Source organism: Hesperophylax consimilis, chromosome 27 (genome assembly GCF_061612785.1).
Source record: "Hesperophylax consimilis isolate HC1 chromosome 27, BYU_Hcon_1.0, whole genome shotgun sequence".
Lineage (NCBI taxonomy): Eukaryota > Metazoa > Arthropoda > Insecta > Trichoptera > Limnephilidae > Hesperophylax > Hesperophylax consimilis.
The window spans coordinates 13,358,346-13,378,203 of record NC_142862.1 but is presented as its reverse complement, the minus strand read 5'-3'; the positions used below and the strand labels follow the sequence as shown (position 1 = coordinate 13,378,203).

The following is a 19,858-nucleotide window of genomic DNA, read 5'->3' as shown; positions in this document are numbered from 1 at the left end:
CGCAAGTTTGGGACCTCTGCTCATAAGTAAACCACTCACACTGCATGAGAAAATTTCCGCATGAAAATGTCTATTGTCTAGTAATATTACATACAGACGCATACGAAATACTATTTAGCCTGAGTACTTGATTACACTACTTATGTGGCTAGTAAATCTCCTACGGATCCGCACAAGACCATAGATAATTTGACAGTCTTTGTTCCAAAGTTCTTGACTTTTTCACAGAAATTTTGTCACGTCTGGGAAGAGAGAGTTGAGTTTTGTTATTTTATATTTTCGCACGAGTGTCCCGTAACGCAGATTCACCAGCAATAGTGCGTTTTCGTCTTAGACGGCGACAGCGTGATGTAAAACTCGTCAATTGGCGTTTAAAGTGTAGCGAAACCAGCTGTGATGAATGAAATGTCAACTCCCCCCAAGGAACGATCATACGATCGCGAGAGCAGCAGCGATACGGAGGACTACCAGCAGGACAGTGACGAGAGGATTCGGAGGCTGTTCAAGGGCAAGTTCCCCAGCAACTCCCGCAACCGCACGCAGAGCATGCTTCCCAAGAACCAGATGCGAGTGGACCAGCCTACATGCAGCCTCAGTCCCAACCCGGCCAACCTTCCCGCCATGGCGGACGACATCATCATCTCCGACAGGATCACCCTTGTGGTGGACAACACGCGCTTCGTGCTAGACCCTGCCCTGTTCACTGCACATCCCAACACCATGCTCGGTCGGATGTTTAGTTCTGGCATGGAATTTGCGCGCACTAACGAGCGAGGAGAATTCGAAGTCGCCGACGGAATATCTGCTACTCTATTCCGTGCCATCTTAGATTATTACCGAAGTGGAGTCATCCGGTGTCCCCCGACTGTTTCAGTGCAGGAATTGCGCGAGGCTTGTGATTATCTGTTAGTTCCGTTTGACTCGAGCACCGTCCGCTGCCAAAATCTACGCGGACTGCTGCATGAATTAAGCAACGAGGGTGCCAGGAGGCAGTTTGAGAGTTTCCTAGAAGAGCTTGTGTTGCCGCTGATGGTTGCTTCTGCCCGGCGTGGTGATCGAGAGTGCCACGTCGTAGTCCTACTCGACGAAGATGCCGTAGACTGGGATGAAGAATACCCGCCGCAAATGGGAGATGAATACTCTCAAACCGTCCTCAGCACTCCGCTGTATCGTTTCTTCAAATACATAGAAAACCGCGACGTAGCTAAACAAGTGATGAAGGAACGCGGACTGAAAAAAATACGCCTAGGTGTTGAAGGTTATCCTACTTACAAAGAAAAGGTGAAGAAACGACCAGGCGGCCGTGCGGAAGTGATATACAACTATGTTCAACGTCCCTTTATCCACATGTCCTGGGAGAAGGAAGAAGCCAAGAGTAGGCATGTTGATTTTCAGTGTTTCAAGTCTAAATCTGTAACGAATTTGGCTGAGGCCACGGCGGATCCCGCTATCGTGAGTGTGGAGGGGCCGGTGACGGGGCCCGAGCCCGACCCTCCTGCGGAGATGGATCAGTGATGCTTCTCCTCCCTTCTGAGGGTGTGCTTGTGCTGGCTTCTCCCGAAGAAACCTAACTGCAAATACACTGCCCTGTAAACAAACCCTGATGTGAACATGGACTTAGGTAGATTTTTATCTAATGGCGTTGGTCCCTTTTATCTTTCTGTTTTTTTCGGCCGCAAACACTAAACTTGTTTTTGTCGAAATAAATATATTTAACTCCTGTTTCAAATTGTGGGAAGTTGAGTAAATCGTAGGAACCCTTTGCCTTTTCATGAAATAATCTTTACATAAGATTAACCTAATCTGCCAACCAAGTCACTTTGAAACAAGTTCAATCAAATAAGGAGAAAGATAAACAAAAGAAGTCCAGCAAAATAGTTCAATGGAGGGAGTAATAACAAAATAAACCAGTTTGTTGCTTTTGAGCTGTCAATGTTTGTATATTTTTTGCTTTCGGCTTCTACCAAGCAAATGTCAATTTGTAAAGCAAAGCTTTGTTTTAAAATGGGACAATTGTATGTTTGAGTTTCACATTGTGTAGTAATCTGCACGGATTATTGACAAAATATGAAACACTGAAATCTTTCAACCTGGCAAAAGTGGTTATTAAACCATCTTCCCTCCTCGAATATAAACAAGACGTGCAGAAAAGTCAGTTCAGGGTTCTGAATAAAATTGCATTACTATAATTATTGGCTAATATTACCACCATATATTTTGTGTCAATATATTGTGTTAAATTTTTTTCTCTGATTTGTTCCATGTCCATTTGTACGTCTTACTAATATTACCTAAAGAACAAACTCAGGAAACACAAAATCTTGTGATCTATCAAATGGTAATTTCTCTCACACCGAGCTCTCCAAGAGCCGAAGCTTGTATGCCATATGTTTCATCGAGTAACATTGTGGAATTGTGACATGCTGTTAACCCTTGTGGGTTCTACAGATACCAAACAAAAATCCCAACTGTAGCAGTGACAGACAAGTCTGTTTAGGTGTGACAAATCGTGCAGCCAAGTCACGTAAAGCGTATAAGAGACGCAATTTGTTTGTTTGTAACATGTGATTTTTACATAAATCATGTCCAGTGCCAGTTCTAAAACTCTGTTAAATCGCAGAGCCAAGTCAGTTTGGTAACTAACAGATTCGATTCTTTCTGTGTTTGGTTTGGTAGCCGTGACAATACTGCACGTCTTGATTTCGGGAGTACACTCAAATAATGTTTTATTTATAATATTTTATACAAACTGTGTTTAAAATTAGTTGAAATATTTATTTTTTAATTTGTCTGTATTTTTAATAATATTACAATCTCATAAATTTAATGTGTATGCTTTAATAAGGCAATTTTTTTTTCTTTCTCTTGTGTAGTAAAATACTTAAATCTTGCCGTAAGGTGAAAACATTCAAAGAGGTAATTGGGTTTGTTTACTGAAATACCAATGTTTTGGCGATAAGAACTACTCGTCCTTTTAAGACATCATCTGTGACTGATTTTAAAATAAAACTCAAAATTCCATTTTATTTTTAACTAATTTTTTGTAGGTTAAATTTAGAATGTTTAAAATTCTTTTGTAAAGCTAATTGAATTAATGTTTTCTCTTGTACAATGCTCCAATGCTCATAATTTATACAACAATAATATTATTGAACCTGTTTGCCTTGAACAAAAGTATGCATTTCATAAAACAATCAAACATTGAGATATTTATAATAATATGTAATGACAATGTTGTAATTTCTTTTCCCTTCATAAAAACATATTTTCGTTGCAGTTTTGTTACTGTATTTTTTGGGCTTTAAAAAGTGGCAGATTCACAACCGTTCGATGTAAAATAACCCCTGTAATCAAGAATTTTTAACATTTCTTTCTATACATTTATGCTGGAATATCTTGAGAATACAAAATATAAGAAAAAAAATCTTAATCATAGATAAATTCAAAATATGAAGGGAGTTTTTATACTTAATTATCAAAATGAGCTTGCTCAGTATGTATATAAATATTGTATTTTCAGTTTGTTCATTCTTTTGCAATGTCTTCTTTACCTAAATATTATGTGTTGTATAATATTATGTTAAAGTGACCCAAATTTATTCTAAAAACTATTAATCTACATTTGCATTTTTTTACGTAAAATAATTAGTTCCGACTCACAAATTAATCACAATTATTATTATTTTCAATAACTACCACATAAGTAAATAATATAATTCCACAGTCATTTAAATGTTTTTTCTTTTACTGCAAAGTATGAGATAGTTTTTAGAATAAATAATTTATTTTTCTTATGTATCACATATACCCTTTGTAATATTGTTGTTAACATTGGAAATATAAATAAATATATAACAAAAAATTAGTTTTTATTATTACACTGAAACATATATTGTAAGATCGACAATTCAACCTTTTGTCCGCAATCGTGTTAACAGTTGATACGGCAAGAAATCGGCATTGATACGATAATACTGAGCTAGCTAACGCGGCTAAAAGGTTAATGATATTAATTCGCATTTCTTTTATCCCTCCAATTTGTTATCCTCCCTGTGACGGACATTCACTCTGATATACAGAACTTAAACTTAACTGTTGCTGCAAAAAAAGGAACTACCGAAGGAAAGGAGCAGTCAAAAGAAGAAGCAACAAATTATTTCTTATACTCCCGACTCTACAGATAACTTTATAGATCTGTGATGTATACACTCATTATATATCATAATACATAACATAAATCTTACGTCTTTCCCTCCTGAAATCTTTTTTCTAACAGCAACATTTCATTTATTACACTTTTTAAATGAGTCGTCGACTTGCAAAACCCGCTCTGGAAGCTTTTGTTGATTTTGAGATAAACATCAAAAACTGTTTAGGACACATACGATAGGTAATATAATATTTTCGCTAAATATCTAAAGGATTATGATGCAATGACAAAATGTAACTTATTTTATTATTGCGATGCCCACAAATATTAAGTCGTTAAAAAATATAGAGTTGTTTTTGCAATTCCTTTTCTGCCAGAGCAGGTTTCGTAACTCAATTTTTTGATAGAGCGAATTTTGCATCTCGCATCGAGAAGTACGTTTCTGTGGATACAATGTCCATTTTCATAGATGATTTATCAAATAAAATCAAACTAGTTCAAGCACTTGCGACAGTTTGAAGAGTGGGAAAGGCGGGAGCAGTGAGCGGGGGGAGGAACGTGGCTGCCATGGTGCAAGCAGCATGGTCGGCGAATCCGCTGCAACCCACGCGTGTGCCTCTGACATAACATACCCACGCAGCCGTGCGTAGCGTGTGCGTGCCCCTCTATGTCTTTATATGTATGGCAGCTCATAGTGCACTAAGCTAAAGCCGTGCGCAGCTATCCGTGGCCCGCTTTAAGATAATGTTTTTATCCAGAAAAGTCCCAACATATTTATTTACTTATTTAATAAAATAATACAAAAACTCTTTACTTAAAATTTTTCTACTAAAAATAATATTTTTATATGTATTTATTATAGCGACTATAAACATTGTATGTACATACAAAATATGAAGTGAATATGTATAGTAGATTGTATTTCTTAGGATGGGTTGTTTTAGAGAATTTGAACAATTCATCAAATTTCGATGTTGATTTTCAAGTTTTGTGAAGGTTCTGTTATTATATCATTATTGCCCAGTTGTTTCACAAAACTGAAATAATAACAGAACATGAATAGAACTCTCACCAAACTTGAAAATCAACTTGTTCAAATTCTCTTAAACAACTCCTCCTTAGTCCTCCTCACTAGGATTACCCGTGCTGAGACGGACTAAAGTTATTCATTTCTGTTTTATTTGTTTTCTATGTCGTTACTAATATTTTTTTCATTAATATCTTTCAGCCAGACTATTAACTCCATATCGAAAGCCCTTATGGACACAATCTTCCTCAGGGTTTTTTTATCTTTGGGGATACTGTGCAGTTAATAAATTATGTAGAATCTCAGGATCTCAGGTACTGTGACATTTTGAAAGCTTAAAAAATTGTTAAGGGTAGGTTGTGTACACAGAGTAATACAAGCAATTTTATTTTGGTATTTATTACTAACAATAATAATAATGATAAATTTACAAGGGATTATAATGAAAACATTATTTCTAAAAAGCTGGACTTTTACAAATATCAGTTTTTTGTACTATGTAACCACTGGCATTTGATGAATAGTCACTGAAATGATATAACTTATAATATTATTGTGTATTATGTGGTTATGAAACAGAATCCGTATTTGTCTGCCAAAACCCATCAAAACAGTTGCGAAGCCAAATTATTGTGCCTATAGAATTTTATAAGTAGAATGTCAATATATTTTTTCACTTCGTAAGCATCCATAGTCAATGCTCTTAACTGCGACACCATGGATGTAAGGTATAATTTTATTGGATAAAAATGTCACCTTCATTTTGATGTTTACTTCGATAAACCACAGATTAATTGCATTTCATAAAATAGAATTTGTAAGTTTTTGAAGATTATGGTTTAACCTTAAATATGCGTCTGTCCCCGTACGCAAATGTCACACATATGGTCTGTGAAGTTTCACTAAAGCACATACATTGTATCGAGACGTGCTGCGCAATGGGATAGATTGCGTTGTAAAGATTAAGAACGTTCTTGGTGCGTAAAAGGAAATCATTTGAGATCTATACACAATTATTAAATAAATATCATTAAAATTGCACCCATAAATCAAAAAACCACTGACTAAATTTTTTTCCGAAACTGGATAAATCTATTTACAAATAAAAAGTAGGTACGAAATATTTCATAAAATATTAGAATTTTAAGCTAGTTGTTTTGTAAATCTATTTCTTATATTAAGCATAAAAGCTGTTTCGCCTTTAAGGCAGTACCAAACCTGTTTAGGTGACTTCAGAATGATTGGAAATTATTCATCAATTTGGTGAAATTATATTATAGCCCTGCCGCTGAGAGCTCCCTTGTAACCTCTCTTTCCATTACACACGTCGTTTAGGAGAAAAAAGTAAAGGTTGCAATGGAGCTATCAAAGATACAACTATATTCTACATACTTACTTCTTCTTTCAGGGATATTATATTTATTTATATATTGTAAGCGATGCCAACTATGCCTATTTTTTTGTTAAACTAATCAAATTGTTTGCATTTCAATTATTGCGGTCATAGGAATCGAAATATTAGCACATGCAATTTGATTGAAAGTCACTTATCAGAAAGAGACCACATCATTGTTATTATTATTTTCAAAGCATGGCAATCTGCTCACATAAAAATATATATTTTTATATTATTTTACAAAAAAATAAGTGTTTAAGTTTTCTCAAAATCAAAATTTAAAATACGAATTTTCCCTAAAAGTGCTAACTTAGAACAAATATAATTTTTAAAATACACTGTCAATTTTTTTTTGCTGAATGGCAAATAAGGGAAACCAAACTAGATTATAATAATAATATAATATACAATAAATTGACATAGAAAAATCAACCATAACAAAGAAAAATATATAATTCTTAAATGAAAGAATGTCATTAACGGAAATCAACTAAAAGTTTTTGAAAAAAAAAAAACATCACAATAACACAATTGAATTCAAATCACCATAAAAACAGTAATGGAACGCCTTTGAAATGGTAAAATAAAAAAAGTGATTTTAGACATATAGTCCTAAATAATGTCGTCCAAAGCCATTTTTTCGAAAAATTAATTACTCCATACAAAGATTTTTATTTGTTCCAAACAGCTATGAAACAAACACTCATGCCATAAATTTACTATCCAAATACATATGTGGAATTTTGCACTTTGACAGGAATGAAACCTGCAACTTAGTAACGCGTTCGGTGGTTTAGGTAACGGGTTAAAACAGAACATGATAAAAGAATATGTTCGGTAAGGTTTAATTTTTGTGTGTTCTTTTTCTTCACTTTTCTTCAATGTTCTGCTTTGTCATGGAACCGGTGTTTGCATAAATCGAAATTTCGCACGTTGAAAAAGTTAACAAAAATTCTTGATTCGGACGAAAAAAAAATGTCTTTGGACGTGATTTCACTGAAAATAGCGACGGCGGGTGATTTAAACACTGAATAATATAACGAGTCAAAGCGACTATGCGGGCACCGGAACGGCGGGAACGGGCGTGGCGGAAGTCGTTACGGGCAGCGGCGTGCCGGGTTCTTTCCCTTTGGAGGCCACGCTGACGCTCTCCTTGTTGTCCTTGTGGGTCAGCTCCACATTGGGGCGCTCGCCCGCCATGATGGCCTTGATGTCCTGCGCGTCCAGAGTCTCGTATTTCAGCAAGGCATCGGCCAGGGCCTTGTGCTCCTTAGAGTGTGCCTTGAGGATGGCACGGGCGCGGTCGTAGGACTCGGAGAGGATGCGGCGAATTTCTATGTCGACCTGCATTGAAAAATATTAGAATTATAATGTTAAAATTTAGTAATAATTCTTTTTTTAGCTCTGAAGCCAGTGGTACTATGGCATCAACAATAATTAGGGTAAGTTTTGAGGATGGAGGGAGTGGGAAGGGAAGGAAATGTGGAGGAAGAAGGCTGAGATGAGCTCGGCTATTCAGATCTGCTCACCAAACATGGCCGAAGCCATTTCAGGCAGCTGAATGGTGGTCTTTCACCAAGGCGATGCTGAGAGTACCACCTCTCCATCTACCACCCTGCATGAGGTTGTCAACAGGACAGAGTGATATGGCAAAATAAGATATCCAGCAAGCGGCCTCAATACTGGTCTAAATGCGGGTACATAATATATAGATAGTATGTAATGAGATATGTAGTATTGTTACCATCTCGTTGGTGTTGGGCCCCAGAGTCTCCCCGGATTGGAAGGCGCCCCGCGGGGTTTCCAGAGTGCGGAGGCCCACCTTCTCACTCATGCCCCAGTCGCGCACCATGTGCGTGGCTATGGAGGTAGCTTGCTTCAGGTCGGAAGAGGCACCTGCAAATTAGACACTCAACATATTATTATCTTTTTTTATTAAGGAATGACAAACATTCCCAGATTACGAATAACTTAATAAGATACTCACTACAAATCCCGCCATCTCACAAAATATATTTGTCCAACACTTTTTCATTGTATTGCTATAAAAGGTTTTGTATTAAAACAAATATTTTGTACTACTACAATTATTTTAAGGTAATCTGGGGAAAACATACTTGGCTGTACAAGAGTTCCTTTTTGACTCTTTCACACTTCATCTCATTTGAATATTTGAGAAGCTTATACAAACTTATTCTGAAATTGTGTCCTACCCACGACACCTGGATGGAAGCCCACTGAGGTTTTCTACATTTTTGTATAATATACAATCTTTTGGGGACTCCCAGTAGTGGACTAGTATTTATAGATGATGGTTGAATTAAAGGGTTAGTTATGAAGTATGGTGTATGAAAACACAAAGAAAATCTTTTTATTGAGAGCGAAATCATAGACAAGAAAATCTATACTACAAAATACTGATTAATGCTAAAAATGCAAGGTTTCCATACATTGCTAGTCGATCCCGCAATGCTTCGCTATTGCTAATGTCTTTCTGGGGTGTCTCCGACTTCTTCCACCATTCACTACTGTATACCACAATGTTACTGTCAAAAAAGTACATTACATCGACTTTAATTCGTCTCCGTATCTCGTTACGATGCAGAGATATTGCGTTAAATAATCCTCGGGCATTCCCGACTTCTACCATTTGAACCACTCTAAACACTCCTGGCACTAAAAGAACAAACTTTGAAATTTTCATTGATATCGATCAACAACTTTACGAGTTTCGCGATCACAAACATACCCAAGCTGGATTTTTATATATTTAACACACTTCGGATGGGAAAGGTATTTCTACCCGTTCAATCAATTGTTGCTTAAGGCCGGGAGGGTAGTTTTACGTTTTGCGCCGGCCTCATTTCAATGGCAGAAAAGACAGAATTATTCAATGTTTTTATATGAATATTATATACCCAACTCTTTGTAAAGGTCCCAACTATATGTACATTATTATCGAATCGTAATGCAAGTCTTCTTATTATATTTATCTCTGTGCATTTCGTTTACATCGGTATTTCAACAAAAGGATAGTATGTATATTATTTGTTATTGTAATAATTCAATTCCTGGAATGAGGGATTTTATGACCGTGAAACACGATTCAAATCTCTTTCTCCGTTCCGCACCCACTCAACTCCTAGGTGCAAGCGAGCGAGAGATGTCGGGCGTGTATTTAAGGAAAGTAGTTATGGACAAATACCGATAGGCGGACCGTAATAAACATATTACAAGGTTAATTGAGTTGCATTTCAAATAATATTCGATTTTCGTTTAGTACTTTTATAGCTTGAGTATGCTGAGTTACGTAGAATTTTTTTTTTTTAAATATTTTAATTATTTTCTAAGATATAGAGATTTAAAACAAATTAAAGTAATTCGCGCGGGACCTTTATTTTCGCCCGGACACAGCATAGCAACGGCGCCAAAACTACCTACCAGAAATGTGTTAAGATTAAATTCACAGAACAGAGTTGGAGGCGACCTCACGAGAAATATACTATTTTGGAAATTTTAAATGTAAAAATCCTTAAATTGTTTCTGCTGTCAAAATCTTTTGATTCTCGTTTAAAATTTAATTGAAATCATAAAAATAAACATCATATTAAATTACATTCATCCACATGTAGTTAATAATCTTAACAGATTCATTGCCACTAATTTTCGAGGATACAAACAAATTAAAACCTGAATGAACCCAATGGGACACAGAGATAACGAACCGGTTAATGAATCCAAGAGATAAATTATAATTTTGATGATGATTAAAATATTATACATTCATCATGGGAAGTAAATTTAGTAAGAAAAAACTCATCATTAACCAATTAAGACATCACAATAATTAGTAAACAAAAAATCCCGTTTTCGTCCCTATAAATACCAGGGAACTGTTGGGAATGTCTGTGGCAAAGGCTCTCACCGCTGGTGATCTTGTCAGGCCCGAAGATCAGCTCCTCGGCCGCGCGCCCCCCCATCATGGTGTCCATCATAGCCTGCAGCTGCTGCTTGGTCACGTGGTATCTTCACAAACAACAGAATACCATCATTATTTATGGTGGTAAAACAGACAACATACTAACACTATAAACGGCCAGTAGCCAGCATGTGGAGCGACTGTGTATGAAAGACGTCAACTCATTAATATTACATATTTGTTATTAAAACATACAATTTTTTTTATTTTTTATTGTTGATACATTTTTTTTACAATATTTCATATTTCAATTTAGTAATGTTGGCCTCACTGGGTTGTTTACCCGTGCTGAGGCCCCCATTTTATAATTTAAGAAATATAGAAGGATAACAATATATAGAAGGACTCTACTATTACTCTCAGTATCGCCCTGGTGAAGACCACCATTAAGAATAAATGTTAGTCGTGTCTCGTGACCAGATCTGAATAGTCGGGCGCTTCCCAACATTAACTTTACTTCACATAAAAATATGTAAGTAGATAGGTCATACAAACACTTTTGATACTGTAAATCACTTTATTTGACTAAGCGATCAACCTTTTTCTGTATGTTTACTCAATTATTTTGTAGAAAGAAAGCAATTTGAAGTGCATTGAATATTCTTGAATTATTTTAGTTGCGATCTGAGTACCCTAGGGCTCTATTTTAGGACCATTCATCTTTACTTTTTTATAAAGAAATTTCAGAGGTTATTCTGCATACAATGTTGACTGGAGTGAAAGGAATCAGATTGTGTTCTTGAAACTGGAGTACTCCAGGGCTCTTACTTGGGACCATTCATCTTTTTTTTATTTCATAAATGTTAGATCAGAGGTTATTCCGCATTCAAGGACTCTTACTTTTTCAGATGACTTAAAACTATTCATGGAAAAACAAAACTTTAGAAGACTCCAATCGACTCTAGTCGGACATTGATAGGATTGTTGACTGGAGTATGAGGAATAAATTTATTCGAAGTATGATACAGTTAAATATGACCGAGGAAAATAGGGGCGGATTAGCGCAGTTGGTAGAGCAGCGCCCCGGCAAGGCCAAGGGCCTGGGTTCAAGTCCCAGATGCGCCTGTATTTTTTTCTGATTTTTCTGTTTCAAAATTTCGTTTGAGAATTGCTAATATTGTCTTCAATAATTAAATAATAATAATGTTTGGATCATTTTTATAGGACCGTTTTCGCGATAAAATCAACTCAAAGGCGCTTTACAACTTAATTTATAACATTTAAACTATGCCCTATCATTTAGACTAATAACTTCGATTTATTACTAGTAACTCAGATTAATAACTAGCATCTTAAAATCAAGACTTAATCAAGACTATACATAAAAAAGGAATTAGATTGTTTCAATATGTTAGCATGTTTTGGGCTTTGCCTGGGATGTTGTCAGTCATCCGAATTTAATGGAGTTGGGTGATTGAGTTCAACTTACCTTTCTCTGGCTGGAATGTAGGCTGTGTGCCCCAGAGAGGGACCCCTAGGAATGATGGTCACCTTATGGAGTGGATGAGATTCCTGAACACACAAAAGTTATCCATTCAATAGAATTTAATTTATATGGCCAACAAGATATTCAAATAACGGCCAAAGCTATTTTTTTTATTGCTTTATTGAATAGCTGATCTTACTTTGGTATAGTATGCCACAACGGCGTGACCGCCCTCGTGGTAGGCTGTAATGAGGTTTGCGTCTTCGTCAGGTAATCTAGAAAAACATTACACATAATAATAAAGAGGCATTTATCTCATTTCTTAAAATTGAAATTAGGGACATAACCACAAAAAAATTTAATACCTAGAACGGCGTTCTGGTCCCATCAGAACCTTGTCCCTGGCGCCTTCCAGATGTTTCATGCACACATTCTTTGCTCCGTCAATTGCAGCCCTAGAAAAAATAATAAAAAATACATTTTAATTATTTATTTCATTACCAGCAGTTCTGTAATAGTAGACATCGTCAGTACTAGTAGTTCTGTAAACAGTATATATCGTCAGTAGATGTCCTAAAAAGTATGTTTTTGATGTTCTCTTATTTGAAGATACTTATATAGTTACTTACATAAATATATACAAACCATACATTATACATAACATTTAAAAAATTTCAAATAAAATAGTTTTACCTACCAATAAAACTTATATTATGTACCTAACCTCATTTAAAACCTTTATTGAGAGAAGCATTCTCAAATTCCCTTTCGCGTGGCACTTTCCCGCTCTTTTTCAGCACCTTGTGTTGGACAAGTGGTCACCAGATGCTACACAAAAGTAAAGCGTCCCCTATGCGACTTTTGTTTACGGCATTCTTTCTCATTAGTTCTCACCAGGCAGTGATTGCCTAGGTTTTAAATGAGGTTAGGTACATAATATAAGTTTTATTGGTAGGTAAAACTATTTTATTATGTAGCCTGAACCGTCATTTAAAACCTTTATTGAGATCTGTTTGTTATCGACTGGTGACCACTAACGCTAATGTGATACTATTATAATACGTCAAAAAACTGGAATACCTACTCACGTGTTACAGTGGGTGGAATAGGGAGGCTACAGACAATGCCCTATTTACCTCTAGGGGAGTGTTAACTTCCCTTCTGTAGAATTTGGCAAAGGTGTCCCGGCTCCTCCAGTTCCCTCGAGCCAGGATGTCATCCAGTCTAAAATTATCCAGCCAGTTAAGTGACGCCACTGCTGCCCGTACACTTGGCACCCCGGGCAGCTGTGATCTTAGCTTCTTCTAGAATTGTTTTGACCCAACGGGCGATGACTGTTCTTGAAGCTGCCTTAACTGTTCCCGATGTAGTGATGAAGAGTTCTGTTAAATTCTGATTTGTTTCCCTCCGTTCTTTGGAGGTTTCAATCAGTTTCTTAATCCAGTATGCTGGGTCTATATTTGGCTGATTTCCGTTTCTCAACCTCCAACCTGACTGTTGGTATGTAGCAGAGTCTGTTTTGGATCCGAAAACTGGCCATAACGAGACCCCTTCCTCATTTATGGATAGTTTGTCTGGCGAACACTGTAACAAGGTCAGGTCATGCACTCTTCGTCCCGAAGCTAACAAAAGTAAAGTCGCTGCCCTTCTCGAGACTTCAAAGAGACTCAACTTTTTGGGTGGGTTAGCTTCTAACCAGGTCAATACCATTCTGGGATCCCAGATAGGAGGCTTAGATAGTTTAGGATGCCTTAATGCTGCGGCTTTGAGAACTTGTCTGACTAGAGGGTGTGAGCTTAGGTTTCCTTCTTCAGGGCTACTGAAAGTTGTTACTACTGATTTATGGAGTCGAATTGTGCTGGGAGAGAAATTGTCTTCTAAACTAAGATCTGTTAAAAATCTTGCCAAGTTACTTCCTGTAGGGACATTCGGGTTTACCCCGTGATTTAATGCCCACTTTTGCCACCTAAGCCATGCCGGTTTATATGTTTTAAGTGTGGATTCTCTCCAACCTGACTTTAAAAATTCTTTCTGTTTGTCCGACCAATCTGTTAATGACTGACTCCACCCCGGCACTTCCACACCTCCAAAATAAAATCCTCTACTTGTGGAGGAGGTTTCAAGGTTCTGGTGTCTATCAGCACTTCTGTCAGGTTCATTATGGTGAAAGGAGGGCTCGTCGCTCGACTTTTCAAGTCTGGTCTCCAGAATACTTTCTTCCATCTCGGGGCTACAATCAGGTATAGGCCCTTGGCCCGGTTGAGGTGTGCGAGAACTCTCGGCATGAGGCACGGAGGGGGGAACACCCAAGCTAGAGGAAAATCCCACTCTCGAGTCCAAGCGTTGACAAAACTTGCCTCTTTGTCGAATGCATTTAGGGACACATAATCTTCTACAACGTGAGCTGTCTCCGATGCAAACAGGTCTATAGTTGGTCTCCCCCATTTTGCAAAAATCAATTTTGTTGCTGCTGGTAAAAGATGCCACTCCGGAGGTTGGCGTTTTCTGGAGAGTTGATCTGCCACCTCGTTGAACCTTCCTGGTAGGTAGTGAGCAGACAGTGAAATGCGATACGTGTCTGTCAACTGAAGGACTTGACGAGTCGCTTCGAGCAATGTCTTGGATCGTGTGCCGCCTTCGTTGCGAAGGTACGCGACCACCGATTTGTTGTCTGACTGGATCAGGAGACCCGAGTCTGACAGCTCTGGCCCGTGAGGAGTAAGTGCTGCCAGCACGGCGAGCATTTCCTTGACATTGCTGTGGAGAGGTTGCTGTGTTTGGGACCAAGCTCCACTCAATCTGAGGTCGTCTAGCTGCGCACCCCATCCCCAGTCCGAGGCGTCGGTCGTGAGGGTGTGACGAATCACTGCTTGATGCATTGGTGACCACGTCTGCAGGGACCTGCTCCACCATCTCAGCTCCTCTATCGCTGTTCGAGGAATGGGATGGAGTCGTCTCGGTTTGAATGCAGGCAGCTTGCGACTGGCACACTGTAACATGCGAAGGTTAAGCCTGCCTCTATGAATAATACCCAAGAGGCTCTGGGCCTGCTCAAGTGACCACCTTCCTAGATTAATGTATTGTTTCAGTAAATTTGTTATTTTCGCTATTTTAGTTTGCGGGAGGCCTTTTAAGTCGTCCCTTGAATTCCATGAAATTCCCAAATATTCAATTTTCTGAACTGGACACAGAGTGGATTTACTGAATTGTATTATCCACCCAAGAGTTTGTAACATTGAAATAGTTTCGAATGTATGCATTTTCAATATATTTTCATTTTGATGTACTATCAAAAAATCATCTAAGTAAACAATTATTCTGAGACCTTTGTCTCTTAATTTTTGCGCTATCCAATTGGTAAGTGAAGCAAAAACCTTTGGAGCTGAGGCTAGTCCAAAAGGCAAACATGTCATTTGAAGCAGTTCTCCATTAAAAATCAGTCTCAAAAAACGGCGATGATTCTCATGAATTGGAAGATGAAAGTAGGCTTGAGAAAGGTCCACTTTAACCATCCAGTCGCCTGGTTGAATAAATGTTGCAACCTTATTAACATTAATAAGTCTGAATTTGCTAATAGCTAAGAAATTGTTCAAACGACGAAGGTTGAAGACCGGCCTAAATGACCCGTCTTGCTTCGGTATGAGAAACATCCGTGACAGAAAGGAAGGCGATATTGAAGCTGATTCCAATATCTTTTCCTTTTTCATTTTGTTTATTTGTCGTGTCATTTCGTCTGTGATTTGAGTTTTATAAGTTGAGCTTACCGTGTCTGCCACTATACTTAGAGGGGGTTTCTGCCGAAAGGGTAGCTTGTACCCTTGCAAAATGGTTAGCAGAGTTGGTGGTGCTTCTAATTCTTCCCATTTGCTTATAAAGTGCTGTAATTGCCCCCCCTGAAACGCCTTCTCCGGATAGTCATAGCCTATCCTTGTTGCCAAAATTCCTTCTTGGTTTGGCTGGTCCCCTCTTGTCCGCACCTCTTGCATCTTGATTAGATCGCCCTCCGCGGGGGGCTTTGTTGTCTCGGAAGGGCTTGTTGTCCCGAAACGTCCTGCTTTCCCGAAAGGGCCTGCTCTCACGAAAAGGCTTCCTCACTGGCACTTTCTTGGGCATCTGCGATCTGGTTGATGGCTGAGGGTCGAAGCTTGAATGTGGAAAGCATTTATCAAGTCCTCCCATCCGCTGAATCTGGGATTCTAGCTTCATTGGTTCAAAAAGATAACCCGCTGCTGGAGGAATATTTTTGACTGCCTCTCGTACGTAGCGGCTCTTTATCTCGTTAAGGATTGCGTCCCTACGATGCTGGATCGCATTTGCTCTCCTTCCACAGACCATCTGCAGGACATCTTTGGTCACTGTCTGATATTGCGTATCCGGGGCAAATAGCGACTCCACTTTCTTGAAGAGGGAACCTGCTGACAATTCCTTGCCTTCCTCTGCACCCCAGTTTACCAGTTCCTGAAGAGATTTCTTGAGGCACTCATTTTGCTGCAACAGGGCATGGCTTAGTGACCCGCAAAATTTGTCAAGTGACCCCGCGTATTGCTCTGCCTTATTCAAATGCAGAAACTCTCCATTAACTTCCAACTGGTTGAACATGGGGTTGGCCAGGTATTTTCTTACGACCTCCCCATACCTTACTTCGTTCCATTCAGGCGAACCGAAGTGTTGTAAATCTTCGATTTTCTTTACGCGGTTTGCGTCAGCCTTAGGAACTGTAGGTTCCTTACACGTGGTTTCCGCCATCGATAGGATTAATTCCTTGAATTCATGATTAGGATTTACTAATCCCATCCCTAGCGAAGATGGTGAATTTCTCTCCACGTGTCTCTCTTGATCTTCCGATGATGCGTCCTCGTCGGAATCCAAGTTTCTCCTATCTTCGTATGTTTTAGACGCCATGAAATCCTGAATAAACGAGCTAATGTGCTCCACTTGAGCCGTGAGTTTATCAATGCGATGTTTTTTCGTAGATTTCGTCGATTTCGGCAACTTTCGTTTCGGCTCATTTTGTTTTGGCAAAATAATATTGTTCACTTCTTCTACCGTCATCTCTACCGAATCGGATGATGACATCTCGGAGCCACTCATTGTTAATTGGGCAAGAAACCAAAACACAAAACCAAAGGTACACAAAACACAATGTAAATAAGCAAACAACACAAAATGGCCGACGAACTTTTCCGTCGTGTTCAACACGTGTTTTATCTTATAAATTCGGAGCTACTTCGCAACGACAACGCCAGCGACGGAATTTAAAACGCTAATGAGAAAGAATGCCGTAAACAAAAGTCGCATAGGGGACGCTTTACTTTTGTATAGCATCTGGTGACCACTTGTCCAACACAAGGTGCTGAAAAAGAGCGGGAAAGTGCCACGCGAAAGGGAATTTGAGAATGCTTCTCTCAATAAAGGTTTTAAATGACGTTTTAAATGACTACATAATTGATAATTATAAAATTTGTCCAAAGAAAAGTCAAAATCTCGATGACAATATTTTTTTCAAACTTTTTTAAGGCAGGTAGGTATCATAATGTTGAAAATAAGAGAATAAGAAAATCGAAAAAAAAACTAATCTAAATAAACACGACGATTTCAAATTAAAAAAAAATAAAATAATGAATCTTTTCTGAACCATTAAAATGGCCACCATCTTGAACTGCAACGTTTATTTACGTACAGATAAAATGCAAAAATGTTGAGATAAAACAGGACTCGGTCAATATTTCATATTTATTGTGAAAATGGCTTTCAGTTAAAGTAGAGATTGCATGAGAGCTTAAAGTGCTCCAAGACCACTGAAGTAGCCAAAGATATGATACGAATGCACCACCCCAGCCAGGAGTACTCCAGTCCCGGTGCGAGCACTACACCAGGAGGTATTGATTTATCAGGACTTGGTATGCTTACTCTGAGGATGAGTAGAAGGTTGGAGTTGGAAATGTATCTGTGTGTTATATTGTCTTGTACTTTTGAATGTACGTTATCGTATTGTTATTCAAAGTGTTAGTGTACTTGGCACGCTTTAGTGAGTTCTATGATTGTATGTAAGGGTCTGTTATTTATTTTATATAACGGGAAACTTATATTGTATTATACAGTGAAACCTCTATCTATTGGTTTTAAAGGGACCTATCGAAATAAACGATGAATGCCGGAAAACAATGAATGCGGGATTAAGAGGACAAAACACAAGGAGATACGATCCAGTAAAGTTACCGTCCTCCCAATCTGCATAACCGTTGGTAGATTAAAATTATAAGAAGAAAATAAGTTTTAGATGTAAATAAATGTATTTATTTAAAAAAATACAAAGCTAAACAGAACCAATTTTTTTTTTAAATTTATTGCATTGTAAATACATAATCTTTCATCGACATTTGTTTTTTTTTCTGTTTTATTTCCGCAAGTCGACAGTATATTTTCAGCTTTGCAAATGATATTTTTTTCGGCATCAGATATTGAGTGTGCGTAGTAGAAAGTTTTCAATCTTTCAAAGAGTGTGCATGCTTCTGAAAATGAAGGTACAGGCAGCGGCTCCTCTTCATCAATATCGACCTCTTCTGTTGTCTCCGTCAATCTTGCGTCACACAAGCTTTCGATAGTTTCTATCCCACAAGTTGGAATATTGTCGTCGAAAGTAACAAAATTGTTAAAATTTGTCAAATTTGGTACCAAGAGATAAGAATTTTCTCCAGTTCGCTAAACTTTGATTCTTTACTGGTTTTTCTAGTTTTCGAAGATTTTCCGCACTTTTGAATTTGCTCCCGAATTTCGTTTTTTTTCAAGAAAATAGAATTTAACGTGGATGCCGCGATTCCTAAACGCTTGGCTATATCGACGCGTTTTTCAGCGGGGATTTTTTCGTACGTAAGAGAACGTACTTTTTTCATCAAACGGCTCATTTCGAAGATAGTTTAAAAGCTCAAAAAGGATAACTGCAAACACTCCACTAAGTTCGGGTATCTAGCGACAACTGACGACAACTAGCGACTGATGGCGGTGACAAACTGTTATTCTTTCTCTTTCTCTCTCAAAAGTTTCGCGCATCGTAACGAGTGCCGTCTGGCGCCGTTTAAACATAGACAAAATATATCAAATACGCGACGTAATTCCTACGATGAATGCGGGAAAATGGTGGACATAGAAACGATCGATGCAATCTATTTTTGTATGAAATGATTTCGGACTAGAAGAAATAAATGATACATCCGGGAAAACGATTATTCGAGGAACGATAGATAGAGGTTTCACTGTAATTGTATATTGACATAGAACCTGCAGACAAGCAGCCATGTGGCAGCTTCGTGGGACTATGTATACATTGTCTAAAAAAAAAAAAAAATACATAATAAATGTAAATGGCATAATAAAATTAAAAAAAGGCAGAGAGGGATAAAAAGAAGGTTTAAGCATCGTTAAGCCATCTTCTTGCCTTCTCTTGGCTCTATCGATGTAACAAAATATATGAACAAAGTCTACAAAATCACCCGACGCTATGAATTGCTATTATGTAGAATGTGGTGTTGCTCCTACTCACTTGAGTGCAGCCTGGTTCACCATGTTCTCCAGATCTGCCCCCGTGAAGCCGGTGGTGCCTCGCGCCAGGAGTTCCACGTCCAGGTCTCCGCCGGTCAGCACGCGCCCGAGGTACAGGTTGAGGATGTCACGTCTGCCGGAGTAATCGGGCGTGGGTACGTTTACCTGATGGAACGAGATGTTTTGAATATGAATTAATAATTATTAAAAAGGAATATGAAAATCCATATGTACTTCTTTCACTCCTTTTTTTCAAAAGCAAAGACAAACTTTCCCAGACTACATTATTTGAAAACCTCGTACTACCATTATTATATACGCTTTGGACTGCTCAATCAACT

The 19,858-nt window shown here is 38.1% G+C and overlaps 3 protein-coding genes across 4 annotated transcripts in view; 1 reads left to right on the top strand and 2 right to left on the bottom strand.

Annotated features, from left to right (window-relative positions):
• Positions 1-220: 220 nt before the first annotated feature.
• On the top strand, positions 221-2,665 carry mri (BTB/POZ domain-containing protein mrityu). Its single transcript, XM_089648455.1, has one exon. It carries the CDS (start codon positions 397-399, stop codon positions 1,513-1,515), a length of 1,119 nt encoding a protein of 372 aa, XP_089504581.1. The 5' UTR covers positions 221-396; the 3' UTR covers positions 1,516-2,665.
• Positions 2,666-5,560: 2,895 nt separating this feature from the next.
• Positions 5,561-19,858, bottom strand: part of YME1L (ATP-dependent zinc metalloprotease YME1L) — a 29,542-nt gene continuing 15,244 nt past the window's right edge. For both annotated transcript variants that reach the window (XM_089647738.1, XM_089647739.1), the window contains exons 8-14: positions 19,519-19,682; positions 12,344-12,433; positions 12,178-12,253; positions 11,982-12,064; positions 10,499-10,599; positions 8,318-8,469; positions 5,561-7,917 (exon numbers count right to left, since the gene is read on the bottom strand). In XM_089647738.1, coding sequence (XP_089503864.1) covers positions 7,627-7,917; positions 8,318-8,469; positions 10,499-10,599; positions 11,982-12,064; positions 12,178-12,253; positions 12,344-12,433; positions 19,519-19,682 — 957 coding nt within the window. In that variant the 3' untranslated portion in view covers positions 5,561-7,626. The remainder of the gene's footprint in view (positions 7,918-8,317; positions 8,470-10,498; positions 10,600-11,981; positions 12,065-12,177; positions 12,254-12,343; positions 12,434-19,518; positions 19,683-19,858) is intronic.
• LOC149410613 (uncharacterized) lies at positions 13,305-15,768 on the bottom strand. The gene is made up of 2 exons (XM_089647953.1): positions 15,743-15,768; positions 13,305-14,968 (listed from the first exon to the last, which is right to left on the bottom strand). The coding sequence occupies exon 2, from the start codon at positions 14,855-14,857 to the stop codon at positions 14,030-14,032; it is 828 nt and encodes a 275-aa protein (XP_089504079.1). The 5' UTR covers positions 14,858-14,968; positions 15,743-15,768; the 3' UTR covers positions 13,305-14,029.

Bases quoted from the DNA above. Each gene is read 5' to 3' on its own strand.
- mri (XM_089648455.1), top strand. From the start codon at position 397: ATGAATGAAATGTCAACTCCCCCCAAGGAACGATCATACGATCGCGAG.
- LOC149410613 (XM_089647953.1), bottom strand. From the start codon at position 14,857: ATGCATCAAGCAGTGATTCGTCACACCCTCACGACCGACGCCTCGGAC.